The 27,934-nt window shown below is 46.6% G+C and overlaps 1 protein-coding gene across 8 annotated transcripts in view; it reads left to right on the top strand.

Moving 5' to 3' along the window:
• The first annotated feature begins 360 nt into the window (after positions 1-360).
• ZNF185 (zinc finger protein 185 with LIM domain) overlaps positions 361-27,934 on the top strand; it is a 53,385-nt gene continuing 25,811 nt past the window's right edge. For 6 of the 8 annotated variants that reach the window (XM_026099306.2, XM_026099300.2, XM_026099290.2 and 3 more), the window contains exons 1-10: positions 361-509; positions 17,495-17,569; positions 20,143-20,281; positions 20,882-20,941; positions 22,870-22,908; positions 23,550-23,624; positions 24,461-24,535; positions 25,223-25,303; positions 26,390-26,473; positions 27,670-27,708. In XM_026099306.2, coding sequence (XP_025955091.2) covers positions 17,545-17,569; positions 20,143-20,281; positions 20,882-20,941; positions 22,870-22,908; positions 23,550-23,624; positions 24,461-24,535; positions 25,223-25,303; positions 26,390-26,473; positions 27,670-27,708 — 617 coding nt within the window. In that variant the 5' untranslated portion in view covers positions 361-509; positions 17,495-17,544. The remainder of the gene's footprint in view (positions 510-17,494; positions 17,570-20,142; positions 20,282-20,881; positions 20,942-22,869; positions 22,909-23,549; positions 23,625-24,460; positions 24,536-25,222; positions 25,304-26,389; positions 26,474-27,669; positions 27,709-27,934) is intronic. The other 2 variants (XM_026099316.2, XM_026099272.2) reach the window with 1 other exon arrangement.

The following is a 27,934-nucleotide window of genomic DNA, read 5'->3' as shown; positions in this document are numbered from 1 at the left end:
AGCTCTCCCAGGCTCAAGGGCTTGCCTGTACTTGCATAGCAGTGGGAAGCCTGCTTCCCCTTCCTGTGGCACAAGCCTGTCTCCGGGCAGCACTAGCAATGCTTGGCCTGGGAAGGAATTCAGTGGGGCGAGAGGGGGGCTGCTCTCTGCTATCCCACTGCAGCACAGGGCTGGGGAACATGGCATTTGCCGGAGAATGTGAGGAATGTACAGGAGAGCTTGCAGGGAGGGGAGACCGTGCAGTCTGAATGGAGAAACCTGTTTGATTCCCCTGAAGGGCAAAACACACCCAAGTCTCCTCCTCAAAACAAGGCTTGGCTACCAAGAGCCAGCCCTCTCGGTCAGCCCCAGCAGGTAAGCGCTCTGCCTCGCCCACAGCTGTCTTGGCTGCCAGGGAGTACCGGAGATACCCGCTGCGAGCCCTTGGGGGGCAAGAGCGCTGGGCGATCGGCTGCAGACTGCTCCCACGTTGGTCTTGGGGGGAAACCGCAGCTGAGGAGCCTCTGCAGGTAGGGCTGGGCAGGGAGACTGGCCCTCCGAGCCTTGCAGAGGGCAGCTGGGGTGCCGCTTCTCTCTGTGCTTCACCTGCTCTCTGCCTGGGGAGGAGGAGGAGGGCTGTCCTTTTGTAACCTGCTTATACAGGGATCCAGAAGGGGTGAGGGAGACTTGAACTGATACCCTAAATCCACCTCCTGGCTTGGGAGATGAAGCCCTTTTCTGTAATGTGTTGGACCAAACTGTGGATCTAAAATGGTATTTAATTACAAGGATGGGGCCAGTACAAACAGCCAAATAGGGCACAACGGGGGAGATGTGGATGTGGGTCTTTGTTGCTTGCCTTTTCCCGATCCCTGGGTTCCCTCCCTGTTATCCCATGTCTTTCTGAGATCCTGGCTCCGTCTTAATTTATTACATAGAGCAGGGAGTATGGCAGTGAGCTTAGACAGGAAAAATCTGTGTGCGTGCAGGAGTGAGTAGAGTCTGGAAAACACAGGTAAAATTTGAGCCTATGACCCCTGGTGACCTTGGGGGCTTGGGGTTAGCTGTCCCCTTGCCACCTCTCCTACCCCTGAGGACCTGTGTGTGAAAGGGAGCACAGATGGTGATTTTTCTCTCACTCCCACTCAGCCGTGTTTTGTTTCTCTCTGCATTAGTTTGAAATCAGCACCCTGGAAAGGAAGGGATGGGAGTGGTAAAGCTGGTACAGAGGAGACGAGCACCTCCCTCAGTCCTTGCTTTGTCCTGCTACAAAGCTTGGTGAACGTCTTCCCCATTTCCCCATCCCCACTGCTGCTCCGGGATCCTGACCAGGAGAACTGGAGCTGGATTCAGCTGGTTGCTTTGCCTTGAGCTGGGGAGCAGAGACATCCTTCTGAATGGGGTTGATCGGGCCACTGTACTTATGCTGGCTTATTTTATTCATCCAGCAAAAGACAAAACATTAAATGTGCTCCCTAAAATTTCTCATGTTTTAATTGACAATCCCAATCTCCACAAATGATTGATTTTAATTAAAAAACCCCATATTTTCTTGGCAAAACTTCATACTATCTCTGAGGTGTTATGAAACTTTAGTGGATTTCTTGTCCTCTTCTGTTTGTGGATCTGTGATACAAATGCAAGTTCATTTCTGCCTTTGAAGGCAAGGAGAACTTTTCCTTCCTTCTTGCTCTCATCTTTAGACATCAAGGCTTAAGGTCAATGGCATGTGGGTGTGGTAAACATCCTTCCATTTCAAATACAGAAATTAGTTGAGCAATTAGGAGTTAATGTCTTGTAATTGCAGTAATGAAACTGAATATGCAGGATAGTGAAAAGTGATTTAGTAATTTTTGGCAATAAGAGCAGCAAGCTTTTGCGTTGGGATGGTCATGTTATGTAGCTTTATGAAGCCCCTAGCCCAACAGGGCTCCAAGATGATTTCTCAGGATAGACAGGGTTGCAGCTCTAATTAAGTTTATGCCACACTTTCCTCACTTCAGTAGCTCATATCTTTGCCAACTTCATCTGGCCAGACTGAAGCTTTCACTGTGGGTGTGTGTGGCTGTGAACTAATTGAAAAGAATTACAATTGTGCTTTTGTAACTTGTAGTCGTTGTCTTAGACATGACTGAAATGTGTCTGTGTTGCTCACGTTAACGAGTTCCATGCAGGCTTCCCCATGGCAGTTGCTGGCATTCATTTCTCCTTTCCCCATGCTCCGGAGAGAAGGGACATTCACTATCCCCATGGTACAGATGACAGATCCCTAGGGATTGTGGTGGCCCTGTCTGAAGTGCTGAGGCTCTTCACAGAAATACTGCACAGCCAGCTGGGGTCAGCTGCAGGTGCTTCTGCAATTCATACTCTGCAGTCATATTGGAAAAGGTGGGTGCATCGTTAATGACAAGCTATGATGTGGTTTAAGTTATTTGACTAGCACTGTGGAAGAACTGTGGCAGAAGTATGAAATGTCACCTGCGACAGGGGTGACTGTCTTCTCCAGCTGGCACTTGCCTCCTCATATACCCCAGTAGTGGTTCCTGGGCAAAAGCCTCCTCTTGTTCTAGCATGGCTGCTCTTTAAGGTGGCTGTACATGCCCTGAACAAGATAGCAATGAGTATTCCACATGCCTAGCATGGTTGATTTAAGGTTGCCTGGATTGCTCTATGACATTTCTGATCATTTGTAAGCTTGACTTTAGAAATTTCTTAATGCTTTTTTAATGTCACTAAGTGTGTATGTAACAGTGTCAGTGTTAAATAATCATTGCACAGGAAAGGTGGAGGGCAAAGGTGAAAAACTGGTCTTTCAGGGAAGCTAAGCATTGTCTAAAATGAAAGGACCCACTACCCTGCCTCTATGGATGACCATTTAGCTGGGGTTTAGCTTTATGAACGTTTCTGCTGTTCAAAAGCAGTTGTATATGAGTTTATCTCTGTTTGAAAGCCTGCAGCCACCCAGTTGTTCCTAACACTGAGCCAACATCTCAACACTACATGTAAGATTTGGCATCGAGGCTCAGCCCAAGTCCTGGACTGTGCCTCAGGCTGTGGGTCTGATCCTTCAGAGACTGACAGCCTCCCACTTCAAACATTCAGCCACCTGTGTGGATGAGGTGGGATGATATCTTAAATTGTCGGTTACGAGTTTATGCCATAAAGCCTGAAGTACAATTCGTGTTGTCACTTGCTTCCCCAAATGCAGACAGTGGGCGGAAGCTGTCCATCCTTCCAGGCACAGGATGTCATTCAAGCCAGAGTTCACAGGTGAAATAAATCTAGTTTTAGGAATCATGGCTTAGAAATATTAGAGCTACTGGGCACAAAGTGATAATGCAACATAAACTTACTTTGCCAGCCGAAACTTGTTCAAATGAACTTGAAGGGTTAACTTTGTTCTGGCAGGCTCTATGCTGGATCAGGCACAGGCTGTCCACACTGCTCTAACTTTATACCTGATCAGGTAACAGCTGACATAAAAGCATAACATTGGCACAAAGTTTGCATTGTGTGCCCTGGCTAATGCAAGAGAAATGCAAGCATGTGCCCACGCCTAATCCAGATCACTGGAGGGCAGTCTGGCAGGCCACAGGCCTGGGTTAGCAATCCTGAAACCAGAATACTGCCTTTCTGGGGCAGAAACTAGTAGCTGCATGTAACCTACACGGAGAAGCTTTCTCTCCTTGGCTTTTCTTTTGTGAGTTTGGAACAGTTGGGCTTAATCTGCTGAATGTTAATCCAAGGTTCAGTCTTTCACCATGTGGGCTAGAGAGCAGAGACACGGAACCTGGTTTAGGTCTGGGTGACAAAATCCACAGCAGAGTTTAGGAGGCTCAAATGAGGAAGTTCCTGTTCAAACCGTTTGCAAGCTTTAAATATATTTTAATTTGAGGATCCAGAAGGTTGGAAGATGCATCAATCATTAAACTGTGAGGCTCTTCCTCATGACCTATCCCAGTCCAGTTTGCAGCTGAGGGCCAACCTTCAGACTGTTGGTCAAGTCCTCCTACTAGTAGACAAGTTCCCAGCTGGCAGAGTGAGCTCTGTGACTGTACCTAGGAACCAGAAGAGCTGGTGAGAGATTGCCAAGTGCACGCTTGGAAGGCAGCGTGACAACACTGCTGGTCTTTGCTAGTAGGCAGCACCACGCAGGGTTGCTGGCTGCAGATGCTGTATTACTAGGGATGATTGCTTTGCAGTTGGTCTCACAAGTGGCGCCACTTGGGCTTTAGGCTGAAGGAAAGTAACGCTGGTTTAGCACACAATTTGTCATCTATTAATGGCCTTGATATTGAGGCACCAATGATTTACCTCCCCGTTGTATGGCTTGAGGAAGATAGCACAGCACAAATCAGCCTTGGGATGCCTATCCGGAAGGGATATGACTAACACAGCTTGAAACATTGTTCAATTCCATCTGGTAACAGCTGTCTTGAGGGCCTGTCATTACCAAAGACCATGCGGATCATCTGATGTGTGGCAGAACAAGCTAACATCCGGGGCTGCCAGGAGCCACACGGGTGACATACAGCACCTCTGCTGCTGCTTTCATTAAGAAAAAAGGAAGCTGAATTAGCAAAAGTCACTTGACTGATCAGAGGGCTGGGTTGCTCTGTCTCTACATGGCACAATTTCCTGGCTCAAAGCGTCTTGCTGTGCAGCTCTCTCAGGGGTCACTGTGGTAAGGTGAGCCCAGTGCCCCACGCATCAAAGGGAGACCCTGTCCTTGGACTGGGGAGCGAGGCACAGAGAACAGGAGCGCTGTGACATGAACTCAGCAGCTGGCCTGGAATCTGGATGGTGTGGACAGTTAAGAAGTCTAAAGGCACCCTGGGCTCTCTCCAAACAGGCTGTATTTAAGTGATCAAAGCAGCTCTGCCTGCTTTTCCAGGGCATTCGTTTAGTTCTCAGAACTGGGTCCAACATGGGATCCAGCTCATCACCGAGACAAACGGAGGGTAAGCTGGCTATTAGGTGCAAAGGGGCTATTACCACAAGTGCCCTACAAACTCCTGACAAAAGCAGGCAGAAGATTGTTATTAACATTTTAAAGTTGCAGGTAACCCATCAAGAAGGGGATGGCTGGCAGATTTTTCTTCTGCATGTTTGCAGGTAATAGGAGCTGCAGTCAGCTTTTAAAGAATAGCAGGTGTTTCATCTCCTGGGGTATAATTACATCTTTTTAAGTGGCTTACGTGGAAAGCAGAATCATTCCCAATTAAGTGATGTGCTACTCATTTCTATCTGTTGGAGAATGTATTAGTGGAGAAGAGTGCTGGTCTGGCTGTAGGTCAGTTCCTTCACAGAGGAACTGTGTAGGGGGCAAAGATATGCTGTCTTCTCCCTCCGTGTGTCTCCTGGGCCAGCTGCAGCCTCCCTGGCCTTGGGAAGAGCAGTGGCCATGGCCATGGATGAGAGCACAGCCTTAGGCACTCCTCTCTTCCGCCTGTGGGCCGTGATCCATAGAGATCATCCCCCTCTAAGGGTGTGGGAGAAGTTTGTGGCGCCTGAGCCATTCCTTGCCTTTCTGCTGGTATTGCTGCTGGTGGTGCCACTGTGGTGGTTGCACGTGTTGCCTACTCACAGGCAGCTAGACTCTTCGGCTTGTTTCGTGTAACACAGCCACCCGCTCACCTGGCAGGGTGAGGATTTTCACCTGGGATGCCAGGAGCTTCTGTCTGAAGTACTGCCTGAGGAGAAGAGACCCATATCCCATCAGCAGCTGCGGCACACACCTTGAAGCTGTCTTTAAAGCACATTGAAATACCTGCGCCAGGACAGGGACCACTCTATCACCCGGCAGTGTGCAGAGGGAGAGCTGAGCTGGCCGGCTGCCCGCAGACAGACACACCCTGGAGATTAAAATCTAAACAAGGTTTCAGCTCTCCTTTCCTTATTAAGTAGCTTGTAATTGCTTTCATTCACGTGACAAGGATCTTCCGAGTTAGCGTCTTCAGTGTGAGGCAGCGTATCGTATCGGCCGGCATCGTGCCCGTCCTGCCTGGAGTCGCAGAGTGACTCTACCGTGAGCACTGACTGCCCGTGCTCATGTACCGCAGGAGATCCCGGAGATAGACATACCCTGCACCTGATCTTCAGGACCATGCTTGTCAAGAGCCTTGGTGGTGCACAGCACCTTTGAAAATGAGGTCTCCTATGTAAGCAGTTAGTGTGGATTTAGCTACAAGCTCCATTTGAAGCCTACAGTCTCAGGACACCGTCTAATGGGGTTTAGGTCCTATGCAAGAAAAACATTTATTTCTTTTGCAGGGGTGCTCACGTTGGATGCTTTGTCAGCAGTAATTTAGCCATACTAACACCCATTTTAAAGGTCACCTGGGACATCTCAGTGCTAGATTCCAGAAGCCGCTGTTTGAAAGCTGAGCACTAGCTGCAATCACCCAGCGGTAAGTTGAGTGACTTGCAGTGAGAGTGTGTTGACCTTTTCCTCCTAGAAACGTAAGGTTGAGCTGGACTGTTAAGCACAGGTGGTTTGAGGTATCAGAAGCAGTATCTAGCTGTCGTTTATCTGTATTGTCCAGAAATAGCTAAGCAATTTCCTATATCTTGATGCTGCTTATAGGAAAGGATTGGAGAGAGAAGCAAGAAGAAGGGAGGGCAAGCCTGGAGATCTGTCTGGCTTGTGAAGTGCTCTGCAGAATTAAGAAGGTTGTAAATTGCTGTAACCAAGCTAAACTGATCCCTGCTACCCACTGAAATCAGCCCTGCAGAGCTGACTGAGAAGGAAACACAGCTCATAAGCAGAGGTTCTCCCAGTAATATCGCTCAGATGATCAACCTCACCTTCTCCAGCATACTTAGCACTTAGCTCCACCTGTGTTACATACCTGAGAGCTGCTGGTGTAGGGAGGGAGGAGGTAATTTGTGTTTAATTGCCTGAAAGGTGCTCAAGTCCTGAATAATAAAGAGCTTGTATGAGCCTATAGAGAAGAGCTAAATTAAAAAAAAATCCTCCATGCAGTGGCTAGGGACTAATGAGTCATTTCTTCCCCATGCAGAGTTGTGGCGTTAGTGCCAGTTACAGTCGATTGTGTTTCTCTTTGTTATGCTCCACACTGGAAACACATCTTCATATCCAGTGAAGTCAGCGCCTCAGTAAGGTGCCAGCCTACCTCAATCCTGGGATGTGGGGAGGTCCAACAAGAGGGAAAGACAGATTCAGGAGACAGGGAGGTCACACATGATAGAGACGACAATAGTATCAGGGCTAAGCAGCACAGTGGGGCTTACCAGGGAGCAGAGAACCCAGCAGCAAGCACAGAGCGCAAAGTGGAAGGGTGTGAAGAGCAGAGTTTTCTATTTTAACCTGTTGTGGCAGGATCACCTTTAGGAGCGATGCTTTGAGATAAAGAGTAGAACAGTCCGTGCTTGCCTCTCTGCTCGCCTGGCATCCAGTGCTGGCTGTGAGCTTTGTGAAGATGGATATGAAATACCCAAGTTACAACACTAACTCTGCTCCTAACTCTGCTCCCAGTATAGGATTTCACCACAAGCTCTGATGGGAGTGCAGGCAGACCACCACTGAGTGTTTTTACTAAACATTCCCATGATGTACGGCTTCCAGCCAGAAGCTGAGAGGAAAATAACACTTCCATAGCAAGGGTAAGGCTTCACCTCTTGCCTAAGAGCAGAGAAATGGACCCATAGGAGAAGTAAAGCTGAGGCCAGCTACACTGAAGCAGGTACAATCTTAGGATCATATGAAAAGACGTACCCCAAACCCAAGGCTCAGTCTATGGGCAGAGCATCTGGTGATTTTTAACAGGACAAGCCTACTTCTCAGGGACTCTCAGGTTATTCTTCTAGCTAGGATCAGGGTGAGGGAGACCCTTGGAGTACTTTGAGGAAGCTGTAGCTGGCAGCTGCTTTGCTTTGAGAACTTGGACTAGCAGGGACGAACCTGATACAGCTTTGTGGTTAGGCTTGCAGTTTCTCTTTTTGCAAAATTAGCAACACAGCCCTTTCAAAAGTACATGCAGGTTTCATCAGGCTTTTGTTCCCACAGAAAAAAGTTAAAACCTGAAACAAATGGCTAACTTCAGCCATTTCTAATGAAATATTTTCATTTTCTGTCTTGAAACAATGTGTTTTTTTCCTTCACTTTCCCTTTTTTTTGTTTAAAATATGTATAGCAGCTTGATATATAACTAAATCCTTTGGCTGGCTTGTAATGATCTATTCTGAAATTTTCCATTTGCTGCAAGCTGCGTTCTCGTGTTAAACCAGCACAACCTTTGCAAATTATCAGCAACTAAAAAGACCTTCATCTTTTGCCTGTTCCTAATGATTGACTGAGAAGCAAATAACCCTATAAGCCCCAAATCTCCCACTCCTCTAACATTGCACTATTAGATTAAAAAAAAAAGAAAATAAAAAGAAGCAGGGTAGGGAGGAGGGGAGGGGAGGGGACTGTCCTCTCCCTATGTGCCAGCAGCACTGCCAGATTCAGGACCCCTAAAAGACACCTTTGTCCAGGACGTTAGCGCAGCTCCGGGAGCTGAGACTCGCCGTGTCCCCGTGGTCCTCGGGGGCCGTCCCCCCCCCCACCGGCAGCGCCGCGGGGCTCTGCTCGCTAATGCTGGCCACGCCAGTGCCTCGCAACAAAGAGGCCCGTGTTTTCCTAGGGCAGCGCACAACCCTGAGCCTCTGCTTTAATCTTCCCTGTTAAATAGACTCAGATGGCACCTGGGGACTTGGTTTTCCTTTCCTCACATTAGGGCAGTCGGGAGTTAACCCCTCTTGTATCAGTGGTGCTGCCTCTCTGTAACAGGCTCCCAGTCATTCATTAGATGGGTCCAAGCTCTCTCCTTTATTAGTGAGCTGACCGGTGATTTTTCAGCCTTTTCCAGTGTGTAGTTTGCATTTCCTATGGATACACCTTCCCCACTTGATGACCCAATGTCCTGCCTGTAGCCTTCCTCCCTGGACTTGTTTTCGTTAAGGGACTACTCTTGTAAGTTAGCTACAGGACCCTGAGGGCTTCGAAGATCATAAGATGAAAACTCCTGGAGGCATTTATCCCGGGAAACAGAATCACTTTGATTCAGTTCCTTCCCATTAAGCCTTGTTAGGCAGCCAAGCTTTTCTGAAGCTGTCTTCTCAGAAACTCAGTAGCTGGTTTGATTCAGCCCATGAGGGGTCTTCTGCAGTTCGGTGCATTTGCTCACCAGGTTTGTTCCTCATGGCCACAATGTGGAAGGTGTTAGTGTCCCATAAGTCCAGTATCGCTGGGATTTGTGCTTGCTGTGGCAGCTCCCTGATTGCCCTTTCTTTTTCCAGCTCAAGGGCTTCTGCAAATCTCTTATATCTTATTTTTGTTTTAAGGTAAAGAAAGTGGTGAAATTGACACATATTTACAAATCCATCTTTTTCTCCAAAAATAGATCTCAAAACCAAAACACTCTGCAAATATTATTGTTAGCGCTTGCTGCAAGCACACAAATCCCAGTGTTCTTTCTGTGCCATTAGAAACACCCATTTGGAGCTGTGTGTGGAAACATCCATGCACAGAACCTTAGTGGCTTTACTGAATCCAAAGGAAAAAGAAGTATATAGAATGGAAAGAGTGTAAGGTAGTTAAATACATCTACTGATTAAGTCACAGAAAGGATTCTGTGTTTGTGACCCGGAGGTATTACTGTGAATTGGTTTGAAGACAGGTGGTATCTGGATTTGCACCCAGTTGTGTTTTGTGTGGAAGATACGCGCCGCTCTGTGAATCATAGACCTTTTAAAATGGAGGAAATCTCGATTACTCCAGCTCAAAAAGGGAAGTCTGTAAGAAGGTGCAGGGGGAGCTGAACCCTATCCCTCATGATACCTAGGAATTTTTTGTGGAGTCTGTATTTGACAGGTAAGTCATAGGCACAGGTATATGCATCCTAAGTATTGGCTGTAGTGATGCCCAGCAACTCCTGCTGAGGAAGGAGTCCTTCCAACAGGCAGGTCTATGGTCAGCTTGGGTTTTTTCCTATTGCTCGTTTAATGTTTCTCTAGCAGATGATGCTCACAAGTTCATGTCAAAGGCTTTTTCTCAAGTTTTGGGCCAAGGCATAGAGAATCTGTGAACCAGTTGTATGTATAAAATCGGATATTGTCACAAGACCAGGGAGTTAGGACGTGGGGCTCCTGGCTTTGCTGCATGGCCTGGATTCAACCTGCCAGGTTGTTTCTACAGCTGTGACACAAGCAGACCTTGCTACCAGGCAGGTCATGAGGCTTAATTTTAAACCACAGTCCACCTTGAAACGTGTGTCAACAGATATTTGCCTCTCTGCCCATGCAATTTGTCCTGCTTACTCCCAATCAAGAATTTTTTTTTTCTTCCCAGGATTTGTGTCAGAAATGATGAATTTATCCTCTCATGTCTTTCAGCTGTGCCCACCCCTAAGGAAACATGCCCTGTGTCTTTAACGGGTGTATGCAGGTGTAACTAATTACGGTTTAGCAGACAGAGCTGTTACCCATGCCTGTTTTTAGACATCTTGTCTAAGGGTAAACTGTGACTGTCTCCCTCACTGTCCTGGTAGAAAGCCTGCAACAGAGCTTCCTACAAGCACACCGTGTCCGGGCTCTGTTCCCACAGAAATCGGGGGACGACTGGGGAGGAAGGTGGTGCCCCTGCTGGTTTTGTTCCAGCAAGGAGTCAGGACACGGCAGAAGCACGTACCTAAACAGGAGACACGGGAAGTCCCGTGGCACAGACGTAGCCGCAATCCACCGAGCAGCGGACAAAATAAATACACGTCTGTCTGCAGCCGGCCAGCGCGAGTCTGCTCCAGGGAGGCAACTCGCTGAATGCAAGTCATTATTCTTGTGTGATCGTTTTCAAAGGGGATCACATCTCAGAAATGGCATTTTGCAAGCTGATCTGGCCTTTATTTCAGGATCCCGGAGCACTTTGCAAACCTAAGCCTGAGGTAGCTCTGCAAGGTTGTCCCGGGGGTCGTCTTAAAGGATTCATCTCTCGAAGCGTAGCCATCTCGGCACTGCTTAGCAGTGCAGCAGAGCCTCCAGTAACGGCTCAGATCGGGCAGTGAAGAGCGATTATTGCTCATTTGCATCCCGATGGCACCCGGGGGTGCCAATTAGCATCGAGGATGTATTGTGCTGATGGTGCGCAGGCACTTAATAGGAGGCAGTTGGCTCCAAAGGGCTCCCATTGGATTCTGAAGGAAAACCTTCCACATAAATATCTTGAAGGGGAAAATGTATGTTTGTTTAAATGGATTTTTTCTCTCAAATTATATATTTTTAGTGAGTGTTTAGGAGGGTTCTGTGAAAAAGTGTGTGCTTGTTTATAGGACAGGGGATCAGTTTCTGAAGAGCTTTTATTTTAATTGTCAGATTTTCATAATTGTTTTTCAAGAACAGGAAAAAAAATAAACAAAAAAAAAAGCAACACTTTTCACCAAGGAAAAATTCATTCTCAGCTCTGCTTCGTGTCTAAAAGAGAGCCAGCATAAGGGTGACTTGCTGCATGTCTGCAGTAGTTACAATCTCTGTTTATAAGACATGTGCCCAGTCACACAGCAGAGGCCTTAGGTACTGGGTGATGAATGAACAGAGGACACAGAGGTGTGTCCAGCCCTGCAGAGCTTATTTTCTAACTATGAGACAAGAGGTAAGAGATGGATCTAGTTTGAGGCAGAAGTGGTTTTGGGCTACTTGAAAGGCAGAGATATACAGTTGCTGCTGTGTGTTTGGAAACAGAGGTAGGGGAAACAGTGTGGACAGGGCTAAAAAAAACAGAAAAAGGGATTCTGCAGTGCTGGGGAGATAGAGAGAGAGATTGTGGGACAGTGAAGTGCAGAGAGGATTGAACGGTGCAGGTGGGACAAGAGCAGGAAAGATTACAAACTCTTCAGCTGCAGCTGGTGGGCTTTTATCCAGTGCCTCGAAAGCTGAGACCTGCAAACTGGTGCATGGAGATAAAGATCCCAGAGAGTTTTCAGGGGACAATCACCCTCCCATAGCAATAAGAGAGGCAGTGAGTTGTTCGCTGTCCTGCTCCTCTCCAGTGCTAGCTGCATTTTTGTGGTGCTACTGTCTGGGAGTTCTGTTCGTGCAAAGTGCTCTCTCTGTCAATGATAGGATGCTACAGACATGGGGACTCAGAGTGCCCAAAATATAGAGGAGTCTGCTGCCCAGTTTCCTACCACAAAGAATTATTTGTGGTACCCCCAGAAAGACTGCCTTGCTGTTCGAACTTGTGTAATGTGACTGTCCCAGCTCTTCTTCCCTTGCCATCCCCCCTTCTAGCAGCTGGCCTGGGAACACACGTTTGATACGGAGCCTTTCTCCTGGCACTCCGTGGGGACAGTAGACTTCGTGCTGTACAGCGGTCTGAGTTGCCCTGTCTCTGCTGGATGCCTGCCTGCCAGAGCTCGCCAGCGTTTCCGTGGGTGTCCACTTGTCTCTCCCACCATCTGTTCCAGGCGCCTTCCAGGGGCCTTCAGGGAGCCGTGGGAGGGAGCGCCAGCTCCCGCATTTCCCTGGCAAACATCTCCTTTTCTGGCAAAAGAGCCAGGCGTTGGGCTAATGTTTGAGTTCTCTTTGCAAGAGCAGGCTGTGGGGAATAGCACGTCTCTGGCATATTGTCTAGGGGAAAGGGACTCTTCTGGGGCTTTTTGAGAAGCTGTCTTAAAAGATAGTTGCAGTGATATATAGCCAGAGACTAAGCTCACTGCCAGCTCCAGAGATTGATAGGTATCCCTCAGTGCTGCCAGAAGAGAGATTTTTTTGGGGTCCCAAAATCATGGGCCGTGCTCCTGATGCCCAGATGACTCTCTCAGAATGGAACGCTGCTTTTGGACCCTAAAACCTCGAGAACTACTGCTCACTGCAGTGCAGCCTGGGACTTAACCCACCTGGCGAAAAATGTTCAGTCTTTTCCAAAGCCTGGAGATGCTAACAGCTGAGTTTTCAGGCCATGGAAAGTATTTTGAGTATCAATTTTTTCCCTCACCTACTGAGTTCAGATCTCTAAGCTTTACTCAAGTGGGAAATAATGTTACTTTCTCACTAAAACTAGGAGGGAAGGAGAGCTATGGGATCAGTTGCAATGCGTTCCATTACCAGGCAAATGGTTTTGTCTCTGCAGCAGTAGAAGAAATTGTTGTAGCTTATTGTTGTAGCTGATACCAATTCCCAAATAAGCCATACCAACAAAAGCACATTTTGACATTGTAACTTCATCTGTGATGGGGTTTCCAATAGTAGAAAAACATATTTTAAAAAAAGAAACATGTTCCCCAGTAACATTTTGGTAAGGAAGATTTCAGAAGTGCTCCATATTGGCTTGTCACTATCTTTCATGGGAATAATGGTAGGCAAACATGTACAGTTGAAAACACCATTCAGAATCTAGAACTCAGGTCTTTGGGATTTACTGCAGGTAAGGCTCACAAAAATAGAAGATTAGGCAAAAATGCTTTTAAACATTTTTTGCAATCTGATGGCCTGTGTGTTGAAGCCTAAACTCAAATTTTGCCAAAGAGCAGAAGCTGTTTCAGTTTCTGGTCCTTGGAGCAGTGAGGAGAACTACTTTCTTCCACAGGAGTGTTGTCATCGCTGCTCTAAAATCAGACACCTTCTTGCTAATTCTCTCTGGCCCCATGAATCTTGCACTCCTTTCTGCATGGCAGTATTATTTGAGCAGATGGACTGGGATACGGCCCTGTTGCAGCCTTGTGAGGCTGGAGAAGCTACATCTCCTGTCCCTAATTCTGAGCATGAGCTGTTGGAATGTCAAAACATGGACAAATATAGTTATGAGAAAGGTGCGACTGGGCAGGAGGTAGGAGAAATACAAGCAGGGTTAGTTTGGAAACACGTGAGCGTTTTCCCTGATACTAGTTTGTTGATCTGACTTCTTTTGGTTTGGGTTGGTGAGTCCCATGTATCTCTCTTGTTCTTTTTTCTTCAGCGCAGGTACTATCTCTGCATCTCTTGATGTCAGTTTTTCTGCCAATATCAGTGCCAGCTATTTTTAAAACAAGAAAATGAGCTTTTTGCTTCTCATCTAGGAAATCTTGAGTTACTCTAACTACAGAATCCATGGTATAACCCATGTTGATTTGTCTTTTAATATTCTAGTCACTTAGCAGGCACTAAACACACATAAAAGTTTTGTACGGCATCAGCCCAAAGGTTTGCCTGGACCAATATCCTACCTCCAGCAGGAGCTTACAGCAGATGATTAAAAAATGCATGCAAAAAATAGGGTAAATGAATTGAATTGTTTCTCCTACATCCTCCCAGCTTTTGGTGATCTTGTTTTGTCTGTATTTCCTTAATCCTCACATGAAAGGTAGAAGTTGCAGCCACTTGATGGCCTTCGTTAATGAAAGAGGCAATTTTTCCTGTCTTAAATGTATGGTAAAGAAAGCAGCAAACTGACTCCTCTCCACCTCTCACATGAGGAAAGGTACACCCTTCTGTACCTGCCACAGAAATTTGGCTGAAAGCTTCATTCTGGAGTCTGTTGTTATGGTGCTTCTGAAGAGTGTAAAACCCTGGGTGTGGGGCAGGACAGCCGAAGCCTGAGCCATCAGCCCCTAACCTCCAGCACTTTCTGCTGGTCGTGCAGTAGAGAGATCTCGAGTGGTCACGCTGTGTGGGTGTCCTGTGCGGTGCTAGAGCAGGCCTGACCTGGGAAGGCAAGGCTGCTGCTGCTGCCGTCGCATGATTCAGGGCTGGAAAAAACAGGCTGTCAGAAAACCTTGCCAGTGCCCCAAAGCCAAGCCCAGGGAGCACCAGCAACATGTTCCAACACCTGTTTGTCAAGCCAGAAATATCAGTGGAATATGTCTGTGTTTGCTGCCGTCCCTCCCAGGATGAGGTGAGCAGGGAAGGGGGAAGGCTGAGGAATCGGCAGCGCCAGAGGAAAAGGCTTGGCCAACGTGTCGTTTCTGGCCTATGTATTTATGCACATGCTGAATGCCACTCTCCACGTCTTCCCTTCCTTTTGGGTGTTTTTGTGAGGTTAGGGGGAATGTATGAGTAAGAAGCACAGTTTCTTTTTGAGCAATAAACAGAGGCACCGTTTCTGCCAGGGCTGGTGCACGAGGCCTGCAGTACGTGCCAGGCAGGGCTGCGGCGCGTGGCTGGGAGCAAGGGTTCGGTGCTGCGCCTTGATGAGCTCCGTCCCTCAGCCTGAATCTTTCCGAGAGTCTTTCCTGCGTGCCCCTAAACCTGTGTTTATTCCTCTGAAAGATCTGTGCTAAGGCACGAAACACCTCTCATTTGTGCTGTTTGATATAACAACTCTCCAGCTTCTGAATACCTCAACTATATTACAACAGTTTTAGAGGTATAGCCTATACCCAGTGCTGCTGCTGATTTGTCCTGGATCAGGGTCATTTCAAACTCTTGGGACAGTTCTTTTCCACTACTCTTCCCTTACTCGCTTCAGGTTTATTTTGACCTGGAATAGGAAATAATTTAATAAGGAGAAGAGGGGCCTGAATGCTTAAGAGCATGTCTGAACTGCAGCTGGTGATGTGACCATGGTCTGAATCCGCAGATGCTGATACTAATGAAGCCACATGGATGCTCTATGTACAGATCCAAGATGTTGTGATTTCTTTTTTACCCAAAGTAGCCAGGTCACAGGTCTTTCAGCTGTGCTCCTGCAGGCCGCAGTCATGTCTCTCACCTCCAGAATAAAGGTATGCTGCTATTTAGAGACTCTTTGTGGATATCTAGGACGATGCTGCAGTTCTCTTTCCTCTGTAAATAGCATGGTCAATTAAATTGGCTTGCAAAGGGGGATCTAGGAAGGATAAGGATAGACATGGGCTGTCTGCTCACACCGAAAGTTGAACTGATGTTTGGAAAGTGGGAGGGAGTGTTTGTGAAAGGGAGAGGAAGCCTTGGGGTAATATAAGAGGGCTTGTTCACTGTCTCCGTGAAAACTGGATGAGGAGTGGATAGGCACAGAGCAGAGGTGAGTCTTCAGCTGAGACAAGCCGAAGGAGGAGACTTTGCCAAGAAGCAATGCTATGAGATCAGTGCTCAGCATTCCTTATGGGCGTGTGGCTTCTCAGCAATATTGCAGAAACTAGCCCACCAGCAGATAATAACAGCCTAATTTTAGATTTGCAGACTCCCAAATAGGGCTGGGCACATTTCTATATGAACAGCGTAGTCGCTTAAGGATCCAGGTTCAGCAGATAGTTTTGGCAAAGAAAGAATGGAGAAAAGGGTTGTAAAAGTTGGAAGTTTCCCTTGACTTTCTCTTCTGAAACAAGTGCTTATCTCACAATTTATCTGAGAAACTTCAAAGTGTGGAAAAACAAAAAAAAAATTCAGATGAAAATGTAATCAACTGCTCAGTTAACCTGTGCTCTGCTAGCCTCCAAACCAATGGGTTCACTTTGAGGATTTTTTGCTTTTGTTTTGTTTGTTTGCATACATAAAAATCGTGTTTTGGCAATATCTGAAACAGCCGATTTTTCCTGCTTTTTACTTTGTGGTTGTTTTTGATTCAACCACTGCACTTAAATGATCAGTGCTCTGCAAATTCCGAATCTCAAATCATGTCCTAGGTTGTACATCCAAGAGTTTCTCCTGGCTGCTTAACTGGTCACTTCACGGAGGGACTTAGATGCCCTCAAGAGCAGCAGCTAACTCCTCCCTCTTAGATGAGCAGTAAGATGTCCCTCTGCTGTATTTTGAGGGGAATAATGGGGCATCTTTACCAACAGAAACTTGTTAAGAGCCCATATGTTATACTCCTGCTTGATGAAAATACTAAGGTTTACTCAAGCAACCTCAGCTACTTCGAAAAAAGCAACACCTTGGACAACAAAATGTTTTTTGGGAGATGATGATCTGAAAATAAAAGGTGGAGGTTGCTGGCTGGAAGAGGGTCTGCAACTGCTGGTCCCTGGGTGCTGCCTGTTAGGAGGGACACTGCATTGCCGTGTTAAATTGTGGGATGGGAGCTGGGCAGGAGGCAGAGGAAAGCACCTTTGTCTTGTTCTGTCCTACCTCGGGGGCCCTGGAGAGAACCTGAGGCTTGGTGCAAAAGCTAGTGGCTGTGTGAGTTGCGAGCACCCTCTCAGAGACAAGCAGAGGATGAAAGGTAGTGTGGGGGCCAACACCAGTACAGCCTCAGCCATTTTATGGACTGCAAAAGGCATCGTGGTGTCTGTCCAGTCTGGGTGGCTCTGGGCACTTTGCTAAGGTGCACCTTCCTCACTTTCCTCCCAGACCTGGAAGGAGACGTCTGTCATGACCTGTCTGTGGATTTGCAGATGAGGAGAACATGTTGCTGTGGTGCAGCACCTGTCCCTGGGTGTTGAACAGTCCCAGAAAGTACATGTCAGGGGCAGAAATGACTGCTCCCTGGTGTCTGTGCCACAGTCTCCCCTTCCTCCAGGTTCTGTGGCTGTGATGTTGTTGTGATGCTCCCCCCTCACATGGCCTCAAAGATGTTTATATCAGAACTACTGATCTCTTTTTTCCCCTTTCCATTTCTTCGAAGGGCCTGTTGTCTCCTAACAGGAGCCGAAGGAGAAGGCGCTTCTGAGAACCATGATGTCCCTGGGTGTCAACAAAGGTAATTCTTTTCCCCACTCCAAGCTGCTGGGGATTCTTGCTCTTCCATGGACTTTCCCTTGTCGTCTTTGCTCAGTTGTATCAACTACACCCTTTCAGCTCAGCTTCTCCAGTGCAGTGTGTTCAAGGGATTAGGACACATCTTCCTTGTCAGAGCCTGCTCAAGCAACAGCTCCAACATTATGTGCATTTGGCTAGAATTTCAGTATCCGCAAAGATATGGAGAACTGGAGAGCTTAAAGCCTAGCTGAGGTTTGAGGATAAAATAATATACTACCATATTCTTCTCTTTTCAAGACCCTCCTCAAAGTCCTCCTTCTCTGAAATGTCTACTGAAAATACAACAGCAATTAGCTGCCACTGCAGCAACAGGGCAGGATGGCTTCTCCGTACCCTTGTCTACCCACATCCCATTCTTATCTCTTCTACAAGTAAAATATAAGGTATGTGGAGTGGAGACCATCCTTGTGCAGTGTGTTACCTTCACATGGTAATGAAAGAGTGTTTTATTAATAAGACACTCTTAATAATCGCTTATTATCGAAGGAGTGTGAAAAATTCTCACTGGGGCTGCAAGTTGCTCTGATTTGTCCTGAAAACATGCCCAGGCTGCAGAATTCTGTAGCAGATTCTGAGATTTAATTTTTAAACAACAGATGCTTGCAGAACCTTTAGATGTGAATAGATGGGATGATGCTTCCAAATCCATAGGTGACCCAAAACAGTAATCTGGAGAAGAATAGAAGAGCCTTAATTCTTTCTGTGAGGCAATGGATTTTATTTTAAATTTCATTACTAAGGAAAGCAGCCCTTCCCTTTTCAAGTGTTCCCCATGAGGAATTTTACTTTTGGCCTAACATCCTTGCCCCCAAACATATCTGTGCCTTTCAACCCTTATTGCTAATTCCACATGGCAGAGGACATTCTCTTCATTGGTATAGATGCATTCTCCTTAGAGGTGATCTGTTGTGACCATTTGGTAAAGAAATCATACCCTCACTACATAACATAGACTTGAAGAAACATAGAAACATAGACATGATCATGTATCATAGATTAAATATATTACTGCGTAACAACTCATCAGTGATAACTATTTCTGAGCAGCCTTATAGTCCACCTCAGGCCCAAGATATTGAGACTTAGCTGACCCTCTTTTCCTGGTAGCTGAATTGAACTACTTCATGTTTGCCACAGGCTAAGAGTGTGCAGACAGTTTCCTTGGCTTGGCTGATAAGAATTTATTTGTTAAGGTGCAGTAACTTGCTGGTGTCTCTGAACCTCTAAGCTGTATTAGTCCAAGTGCTATGAGGAGAGGAGGCCTAATGTTTTCAGCCCTTAGTAGTCATTTTCAAAATGGCAAGAGATGGAAGATAGTAAGAAACACATGGAGAAGATTTCCTCATCTGGTCTTCATCTTATGATTTTCTCATGGGAAAACAGCTATTTCCCAAACAAGAAAAAGCTGGATGGGGAATTTCACAGTTAAAATGCTGTTTTTTTCCTATCCAGCTGCACTTAGCTTGGTCAAACCCATGTCATAAAGCAGAATGCTGGCATCCAGGGACTATGGAAGCTCTGCACTTCAGTCACCTGCACGTTCCCTTTCCTTGTGACAGACTGCTCCACCTTCTTCACCCTCTTGTCACCTTCCCTTCCTGCTCCTAATCCTTTTTGGCCCCAATGCTCCTCCCCATTAACCTGTGCTGCCTTTTTTCACCTGATCTTTGTACTGTTGAGAGGATTTAGCATCTCCTAATCTATAACACTTTCCAATTTTCTACCTTTAAAATTTATGTTTTAATTGCCATTGCTGGCTTTTCCTCAAACAGAGAATGTAGTTATGGTTCATTGTCTGGACAGAGACAAGCAAGAGAATGGGGATGAGGGCTGAGCTGCTGTTTAACATACCAGTCCTAAAGGAGAGACCACACAGGATAGGACATTTTGAAATCTGGGCCCTTAAAGAGACATGGATTGACAAAAAGTTTGAAATTGCGCTTGGCAATGGAAATGTGGAAATGAGCAACCAAAGTGTGTCTTCTCCAAACCTGACAAGACACAAAACAAAGCTGAGTGCTGTGTGTTTACATCTTATGGCTAATCTCTATCCCTCAAACCTTGGCTCAGCTTCATGCACCAGAATTATTATCCTCTTTGGCAAACCAAAAAGCTGATCTGACGGGAAACGCCAGAGGAAACTCGCTGCTTTTTAAATGTGTCATTAGACCACCCATTGTATGTCTTTGATCTTCCTGAAAGAAAACGATTCATTAATGTTAAACAGTTCTCTGAAAGGAGAAATAAAAAGGTTGTATAAATCTCTGTAGAGGAGATGATGCACCAGGGAAGCCAGGATAAATTGATCCTGAAGTGTAGATGACAATTTGTTTCCATCTTCCATCAGAAGTAGCAAAAGACTTTTCAGTGCTTTAATCTCTGTGACTGAAAGGAAATCTGTGCTCCCTACTGTCTGAGATTTGCCCCAGCTCACCTGCAAACACTGTGAATTCTTGCCCTTTCTCAATGACCCTGCTGCTCTCTCCTTTCTTTCCTCTCCTTTGCCTCTCCTAGGACGTGTGATTCCACCTACAGATGAGGACCGCAAGAGGATCATAAGGCAGATGAAGGTTCGCACCACGCTGAAAGGGGATAAGAGCTGGATCCATCACCAGAACTCAGATTCTGAAGAGGAGAAGAAGAGCAGCCCACTGTAAGTATGGCCACTGAGAAATGCCCTTCCTCTCCCTTCCTTTTCCCTCATCCAGCTGTCATGGGTACTCTGTTCTCCAGTCTGTGGGAAAAGCTCATGTGGGGCTGGCATGGTGTGGGGTCCCCATGATGACAGGAAATGAGAATGCCAAAGGCATGCAGTGTTCCTACTTATTTTTGAGAAATACACACTGAGGAGAAACACTGAGAAATGGCCTTTTCTGGGAGCTGCAGTCCAACAGCACAGGCAGATTTGAAGTCTCAGGAGAACTCCAAAGTTGCATGAAGTCAGATTCTGTTTCATCATCTCTGGAGTGACAGAAAAAGTGGCAGACAGAGATTCCTTTGGTGGGAGGGACTTTCTAAATGACATAATCCAGCCAGGTCTGCATCTCCCCCTGCAGCTCACAGGGATATGACATGCAGCTACCCCTGCACCAGGAGAGGCCTCAATCTGCATCAGACTCTGTCTAGTTAGAAACAAAACCAAGCCCAAATTGCTCTTCTCTTAACAACTCTCTCAGAAAACATCACTGCCATGTTTGGCAAGTCTAAACAAGATTAGAAGTTTATCATGTGGTTGTGTTTCCTATTTACTCAGGTCTGGACGGGCTGATGGGGGATCTTCAGACTCAGCACCTACTACACCTCAGAGCGACAGGTAATTTGGGGGACCCTTCCTGTCAATTCCCTTCTGCATTACCTCATGGGATCAGTGGATGTTTTTATTGGTTCTTCCCAAATGTATGGTATTTCTTCACCTCCTCATACCCACTCACTGCTGTGACTGTGTTGAAAAATACAGTTCCTGAGGAAAGTCTGCTTTGTTCAGTACAGTGTCTTACAAATTCTCACCTCATACCAAGCATGGCTCAGCTCCTACAAACTCCAGATGGATGGATGGAGAGATGGATGAATGGATGGATGGAAGTCCTTGATACAGATGAATGGATGCCATCAAGGCTGTGATTCCACGAGATCACCATTGCATGTTGGCTCCTGTACTGATACAATATCAGTACATTCTGAGCCTGGAGGCTCCTCACAGCAAGAGAAGCCTTATATGGGAATCCTGTGTTGCTTCAGGCACAGTGCAATGGCCCTTCAGGGACCTAAGAGCTTGTAGGACTGGAGTCCTAAAATATAAAACTGCTTGGAAGGGCATAGCCCTGTGTGTGAGCTCCTTGCTAGCTACAGTGCCATTGTTGGGAAAGCATTGTTGTCTCCCCTGACAGGTTTCCTGCTTACGCTTCCTTTTGCTGTGCCAGCTCTTGTCATTTCTTGTTGCAATCAGGACAGTTTCCCTGGCCTGCCCTACCCTTTCTGCCTCACGCTGCAGTGTTGTGCTTATTGGTCACGGTATAAATGCTAACAGAGACATCTGTGATGTTGGAAATATGACATCTGAAGGGGCCTCTTCACCTCACACAAATATGTGAGGGACTGAAGTCAGCACCAGACAAATGACAGGGATTCCAGGATGCTCTGGATCTGTTCATGCTGCAAAGTAAGGACAGGCATTAGTATGCCAAACTGGGTGGCTACTTAGCCTCCCTGCAGCTCTCATCAAAGTACCGTGCTCGGGGACTGCTAAGGAATGGGGCTGCAATGGGCTACACTCTGCTGGTGCCTGCTCAGAGGACATTGCAGGAGCAAGAACTTGGGATGGTGCCCAGCGCTCATCGTGCTCCAGCTCATCCCATTCTGAGAACTCCAGAGCTAGGCTATGCCTGCAGTGAGTTTGCATTTCTGTTTCTGTGATTGGGGAAAGATAAATCTGAACTTGACAGTCACCTCAGATACACAGTGGTAAGCAGTGTAATCCTGCCCTCCTGGTAAGGTCTGACATCATGACTTACCCTGTTTTGAGCAAGAGGCTAGGCCAGATATCTCCTGAGCTTCCATACAGCCTGAATTATCCTATGATCGTAAGGGCACCTGGACAGACAGATAATAGAGGGGGTAGTATCCAGGCAGGGTTACAGGGAGGCTGCCCGTGCCTAGTTTGATGGGAACCTGGTCCCTGAGGCCTGGCCGTCGTGATCCCCACCTTGCTCTCATGAAGACTTCTCCAACCCAGCATTGAAGCAGGTTCCAGGGACTTTTCCTCCTGCCCTGATGCAAGGGGCCATATCCCCACCTAATGGTATCTCTTTCCTTTCCCTCTGGGGAGCTATGCTACACTCCTCTCCTGAGAACAGACACTCAGAAAAGTTACTGTGAAGCTGATGTTTTCTTGTGACAAAATAACAAAGATCTATATCCAGTTTTCCCCCTCTGTGTCTTCAATCTGACCATTTATGTTTGAGCCAGCAGACACTGTCAGCTTGGCTAATTTTAACTGACTTAACTCTAAAATTCGCTTTTCTGATAGAACTCTTTTATGGAGCATGTTCTGATGGTTATTCATTTTTAGAGAAACCGTCTGAGGTCAATTTTCTTGCAGTATCTGAACTATCACCCAAAGCTTATCTGGCTAGATTGTTGGCTTGACAGCCATGTGTCCTGTGGACATTTTGTTCTAGTACTGGTGCCGCTATTGTTTTTTCCTGTGTGTTCTCAATTCACTTATGTCTGTTTCTTGCACAGGTCTTCTGCCTCCAAGCCTCAGTCTGGTTACCTCATCAGGTTGGTACACAGAATCGCAAGAAGCACTTGGACTATAGGGGAAGGACAACTAGATCAGGAGCAACAAATACGAGAAATATTGCTCTCTTGGGCTCTTCTATTAGCGGGAAACATGGTGATGCGCAAGGAGTTCTTTGGTGAAAGATATTCTTGGGTATCATGTATACCAGCTAGTTTGCTGGTGACGTTAACAGAAAATTGGATCTCCTCTGAAAAATACAGTGATCACACATGGGAGGATGAGTGTGCTATGAAAACGTTCCACCATTCTTATGATCACCACGGCCCTGGTGATGGGGCTCGTGTGGTTAAGCTTCCTCTGACACATCAGTCATTGCCCACAGAGAATCTGATGCCTCCCTGATCCCAAACAGGTTGGCAAGTCCTGTGATGCCATACCTAAGCCTTCCTGGGAGCTGATTTTACAGTGTTTTCAAAGGCCAAGGAGTAGGAAAGCAGGGACTTTTCTCAGGATAACTCTTCCAAGGAAGCACATACTAATTTTTTGTGTCCTGAGCCAGCAGCTTGCTCTCAACAGGGCACACAGATGCAGTTTGGCCAAAGAATGGCTGCATATCTCTCCTAGTTGTGGTTCCAAACTCTGCCCTGCAACAAATTTAGCATGTCTCTTTTCTCTCCAGGGGAGTGTTCACAAGAACCATTGATAAGACTCCTTCCTTGCCAGATTCTTCATCTTCCAATGAGGCACAGAAAAGGTTTGCAGCTCTTCATGTTCTTCATGAAACTGAAGTTTTAAGTATTGTATATCGTTCTAGTGATCCTTTTACCTTGGCCAGTGCTTGTGGGATTCCACTGAGCTCCTTTAAATCCCTACTAAACCGTGGAAGACAGAGGCTGTTAGATGAACGGCTCCACTAAGCTGACATAGGAAAGGGATAGGGCATCAAACTCTGTATTTCCTTCACCAAAGCAAGGGAGGACAGTTGACTGTGAAACTACTCCCAGATTTAGGCTTAATTTGGTAAGTAGTTTTGACTGGGGAACAAATCAAAAAGAATCCTTGCAAGGCTGGAACACTTCATTTTGATGTTTCTAATGTCAGTTGTTTTGAAACCCCCCTTGCTGTGAGAAGTACTTGCATTTAATTTTAGAAAATAACATCTAAGCATAGCTCTGATCTCAGCAGATGCTGTGTTGCAGTTCTAGTCAAACTTTTTGAAGCCCCATGTTTCCCCCTGTTTTGATTCAGCAGGAGAGAAGCATGATGCCACAGGGCATCTTCCTCCCTTCCGTGGGCTGATCCTGTGATGAAGTAGCACCATCTCACAGTAGGATATGTGCGTACTGGCTCTGACAACTCTCAGTGGCCCTGGGGAAACAAAGCAGACCTCAAATCCTAGTCCAAATCTGTGGAAAAAAGACAAATGTTGCCGTTCCATTAAATGGCATTCCCTGAATTCAGAGATTGAATCTTTGGGATTACCATGTTTTCCCCTGTCTTGTGAAGCATGAGTCCACCTCGGGGAGAGGGTGGCAAAGGGTAAGAGCTTAGGAGGGTCATGTTAACAGATGTGGTTTGTGCTATCTGCAGCACTGCAGTGAAGGGATCCAGCCAGTGCCGTTCTTCCTCTGGCTACAGGATGACAACTGAGGATTACAAGAAACTGTGAGTGTGCAAAGGGGAGCAGTGTTTTCTGCTGTGCACTGAGCAGCTGCTGCAGGAGATCAGCGGCACTTGAGCCTCAGAGATGAAGCTACCTGTGTGTGGATGCCCAGCCAGGCTGATCACTTGGTCAGCTGAGCATTGTGGAGCTTTCACTTGAAAGTGAATCATTTCCTGGTGCTACCTCCAGGCCTGTCTGGGCCATGAGGCGTTCCTTGGCCTACTAGTGGCCTTTGTGTGGAGCAAATTTTACTACTTGATCCTAACTGAGGCAGAAGCTGGAGGATGCAGCCTGGGGGCTTGGTTTGCAGCATTACTGACCTTTCTGAAACCAGGAGAAAGGAGAGACCTCCTGGCAGAACAGAAAGGAGAGGCCTCCTGACATTTTCTATGCTGCTTTTCATGTCAAAGACTGCCTCCACCATTGAAGTGCAGCTGCGCATTTAGCATCAGTCTCCTTCTAGGCTTAATACCTGCACTAAGAAAACAAAATCCTATGAGGACATGTGTACCCCAAAGCACATGAAAAATACAAGTGTCTTCCCCACTCCTGTGCGACATTTCCAGTGCCTGAACCCATTTCTACATGGCCTGCCCTTGGATTATTTAGGCTTTTGTTTGTGCTGCCTCTTGAACAGTCTGCAGAGGCAGTACCCTCACTCTGGTTCTCCCCTTCCCTTTGTATTTCAGAGCTCCATATAATGTCAAGCAAAGGTCAGTGGACTTGGATGAGGAGGATGTTCCTTTTACTCCAGATGAACATAAAAAGAGGTATGCCCTGCAGGGGACCACTGTTGTCTTGCAGGGGCAGTGGCAGTGGCAAGTGGACTTACTTCAGTTTAACTGTTCATTACTGGGAGGGTCAATGTGATGACGTTTACAACTGACCCATTAGGGCTGATTGCTGTAAAATAATAATAAGCAGATATTTCTATACAGAGCGCATCTATGCCCACAGGCGACTGCGCTCCCAACAAAATATAATTAAAAGCCTGACATGATTCGGCCTGACAGCATAGCCCAATTAATTTGGCAGCTGGAGCTGGGTTGCGGAATCCGTCAAGTGTATCCTGTCTATATGAAAAGATAGAAGCATGCAAATAGCCTGGCAGTACAGGGAGGAGTCCACCTCCCACAGTCTTCACATGCGCCTTTGGGTCTGGACCACTTGGGGACCTTCATTTAAATCTGGATCCAGACTGGTTTCTCATTCCTTGCATCATGAGTAGGATGTGTTTTTTCCCGTGTGACGGATCTGCCTGGGATACGGCATCTGAGGCAACCAGAACCCTTGTTGCTTTCTAAAAGTCCTTGTTGTGTTTCTAAAAATGTTTGTCTCAGATGCAGGGCTTTTACAAATGAAAACTTAGTGATCTGTTCACTGGAGATAGATTCCCCTCCCCACCCCCCCAAATCTTTTTGAGATTAGCACTCCCCCTTTGATATGTTTGGTGGTACTGACATCTGTGTAGACACATACGATCCATGTAGCACGTTAGCTGCAAAGCCTATATCCCATTTTTTGTCCCATGGTATGCTATATTGCACCAGTCCACGTCTTGAGAAGGGCAACTCCCTCTGCCCTCCTGGAGGAGGAATGATTTTTTTTCACCTGACACTACATCTATGAGAGAGCACTGTGTCCCAGTATGAAGAGCAGGATTTATGCTAGGGAAAAAGATAAGACATTGTTACTCCTCCTAGCTCTGGCTGAATTTCATAATCTTTCCAGAGCATGGGAGCTCTGTCAGGGTCAGCACAAGCCCCCACTGGGTTGTTCATCTATAGCTTTTTCAGAGCTACACTCAGCAGCTACTAGCAGCATGAGCAGAATGTGACTCCTTCCTTTCCTTCCAGGACAGAGGCGGCCAACAGTGTCCTGAGACGCACTGCCAGCAGGGAACGTGCTTACGTCCTCTCAGCGGCCAAGAAAAGCAACGGGTGAGTCTTCATGGTGGAATTTTGGGGGCAGAAGACAGGGAAGAGGCTACTGAACATGGTCTCACAGGGATGGTAACCTGATCCAAAGACTTGCTGAAAGCAACGCGTATCTCTCCATTGAGTGGAGAAGACTTAGCTGCCAGCTATCTGGAAGTACCAAGGAGATTCACTGGTTTCTGCAGAATGGGGCAAATCTTCTAGAAATCTTGAGACGTTTCTCTTACTAAGAGGGGTGACATTTCAGGAAGAAAAAAAACCAATTTTCCCTAATTCCCTGGGACCGACAACTAAGACCCAAGTTTTCAGACTCAATTCTTAGTACTCCTCTCTGCAATTTCATTGCAGGAAGTAGTGGGATGGAAGGGGCAAGCCATGAAAAGTATAGACCACTGTAAGAAACTGCATTCGGCTTGGATCAGCTTTTTGGGACAGAGTCTGTCTCTATGCTGTGTTTGAGCAATACCTAGAATGACAAGATCCTGATCGTAGTTGTGGCTTCAAAGTAATTCTGTAAAAAGCCCTAACAGTAATGTGTAGAAGGGTGTATGGGAGCTCCTGATGTCTGAGGCTCTGTTGTCCATCTCTTTCCTGGTAGGAGAAAGGCAGATCTGCAAGATCTCTGATCTCCCAGGAGCTGTTATGATAAGCTTTTTGCAGCTCCCTTTCAGTGTGAATCCTTTTCCTCCTGACATAACTCAGGATGACACAGTGAGGCACCAGGAGGTTGCTAGTGCAGGGGAAAGCAGGGAGGGGATGTGCCGACAACACTTGACAGTGCCCAGAATGAAAGAAGTTCTTGGGTAGGATTCATAAGGGCACTAAGAAGGGAGTTTGCACTGGTTACTAGTTTCTCTAATGCATGGAGGGTGGTGTGCTGTGTGGAGAGACATGTTTGTGCGCAGGGAGAAAAACAACCATCAGGAAGGTGTAAAATCAAAAAGGCCCTTTGGGGGAACTTCTTTACTTCACGTTATAATTTGCTGCTCTTCCTATGTTTAGCTTATCTGCTCTATAATTCTCACAGGTCTAACAAACACGGTCCCTGTCAATGCTACCCAGATGTGCTATGTGATCCCCAATACCTTGCACCATAGGAGTCAATTATGGGTCAGAGTCCCTTTGGGAGCTGCCCCTGCCCAAGGTCTGACTTTGCCTCCAAAGTTTTCTCTAACTTTTATCTTGTGCTTCCTTTGCAGCAGCCCAACACAAGAATTCCCACCCTTGTTTGCCAAGAGGTAGGTCACTGATTCTGCTGTGGAAATGCTGCGGAGGCTGTGTGTCTGTGTACGGTACCAGGGATACTGTTAAATGCTCGGATAGGAGGTTCCCAGGTGTTTCAAAGTGGAGGAGGGAGAGTTAGCTGAAAAGCAGGATTCTTTGGGCCAAAGGGTGCTGGCTTTTGAGAGCCCACAATGTAGTAAGCACTGAGACTACAGTACTGATGATGCTTTGAGTTATGGG

Source organism: Dromaius novaehollandiae, chromosome 11 (genome assembly GCF_036370855.1).
Source record: "Dromaius novaehollandiae isolate bDroNov1 chromosome 11, bDroNov1.hap1, whole genome shotgun sequence".
NCBI lineage: Eukaryota > Metazoa > Chordata > Aves > Casuariiformes > Dromaiidae > Dromaius > Dromaius novaehollandiae.
Note: the sequence above shows the minus strand (reverse complement) of the source record. Positions and strands in the feature narration are given on the sequence as shown.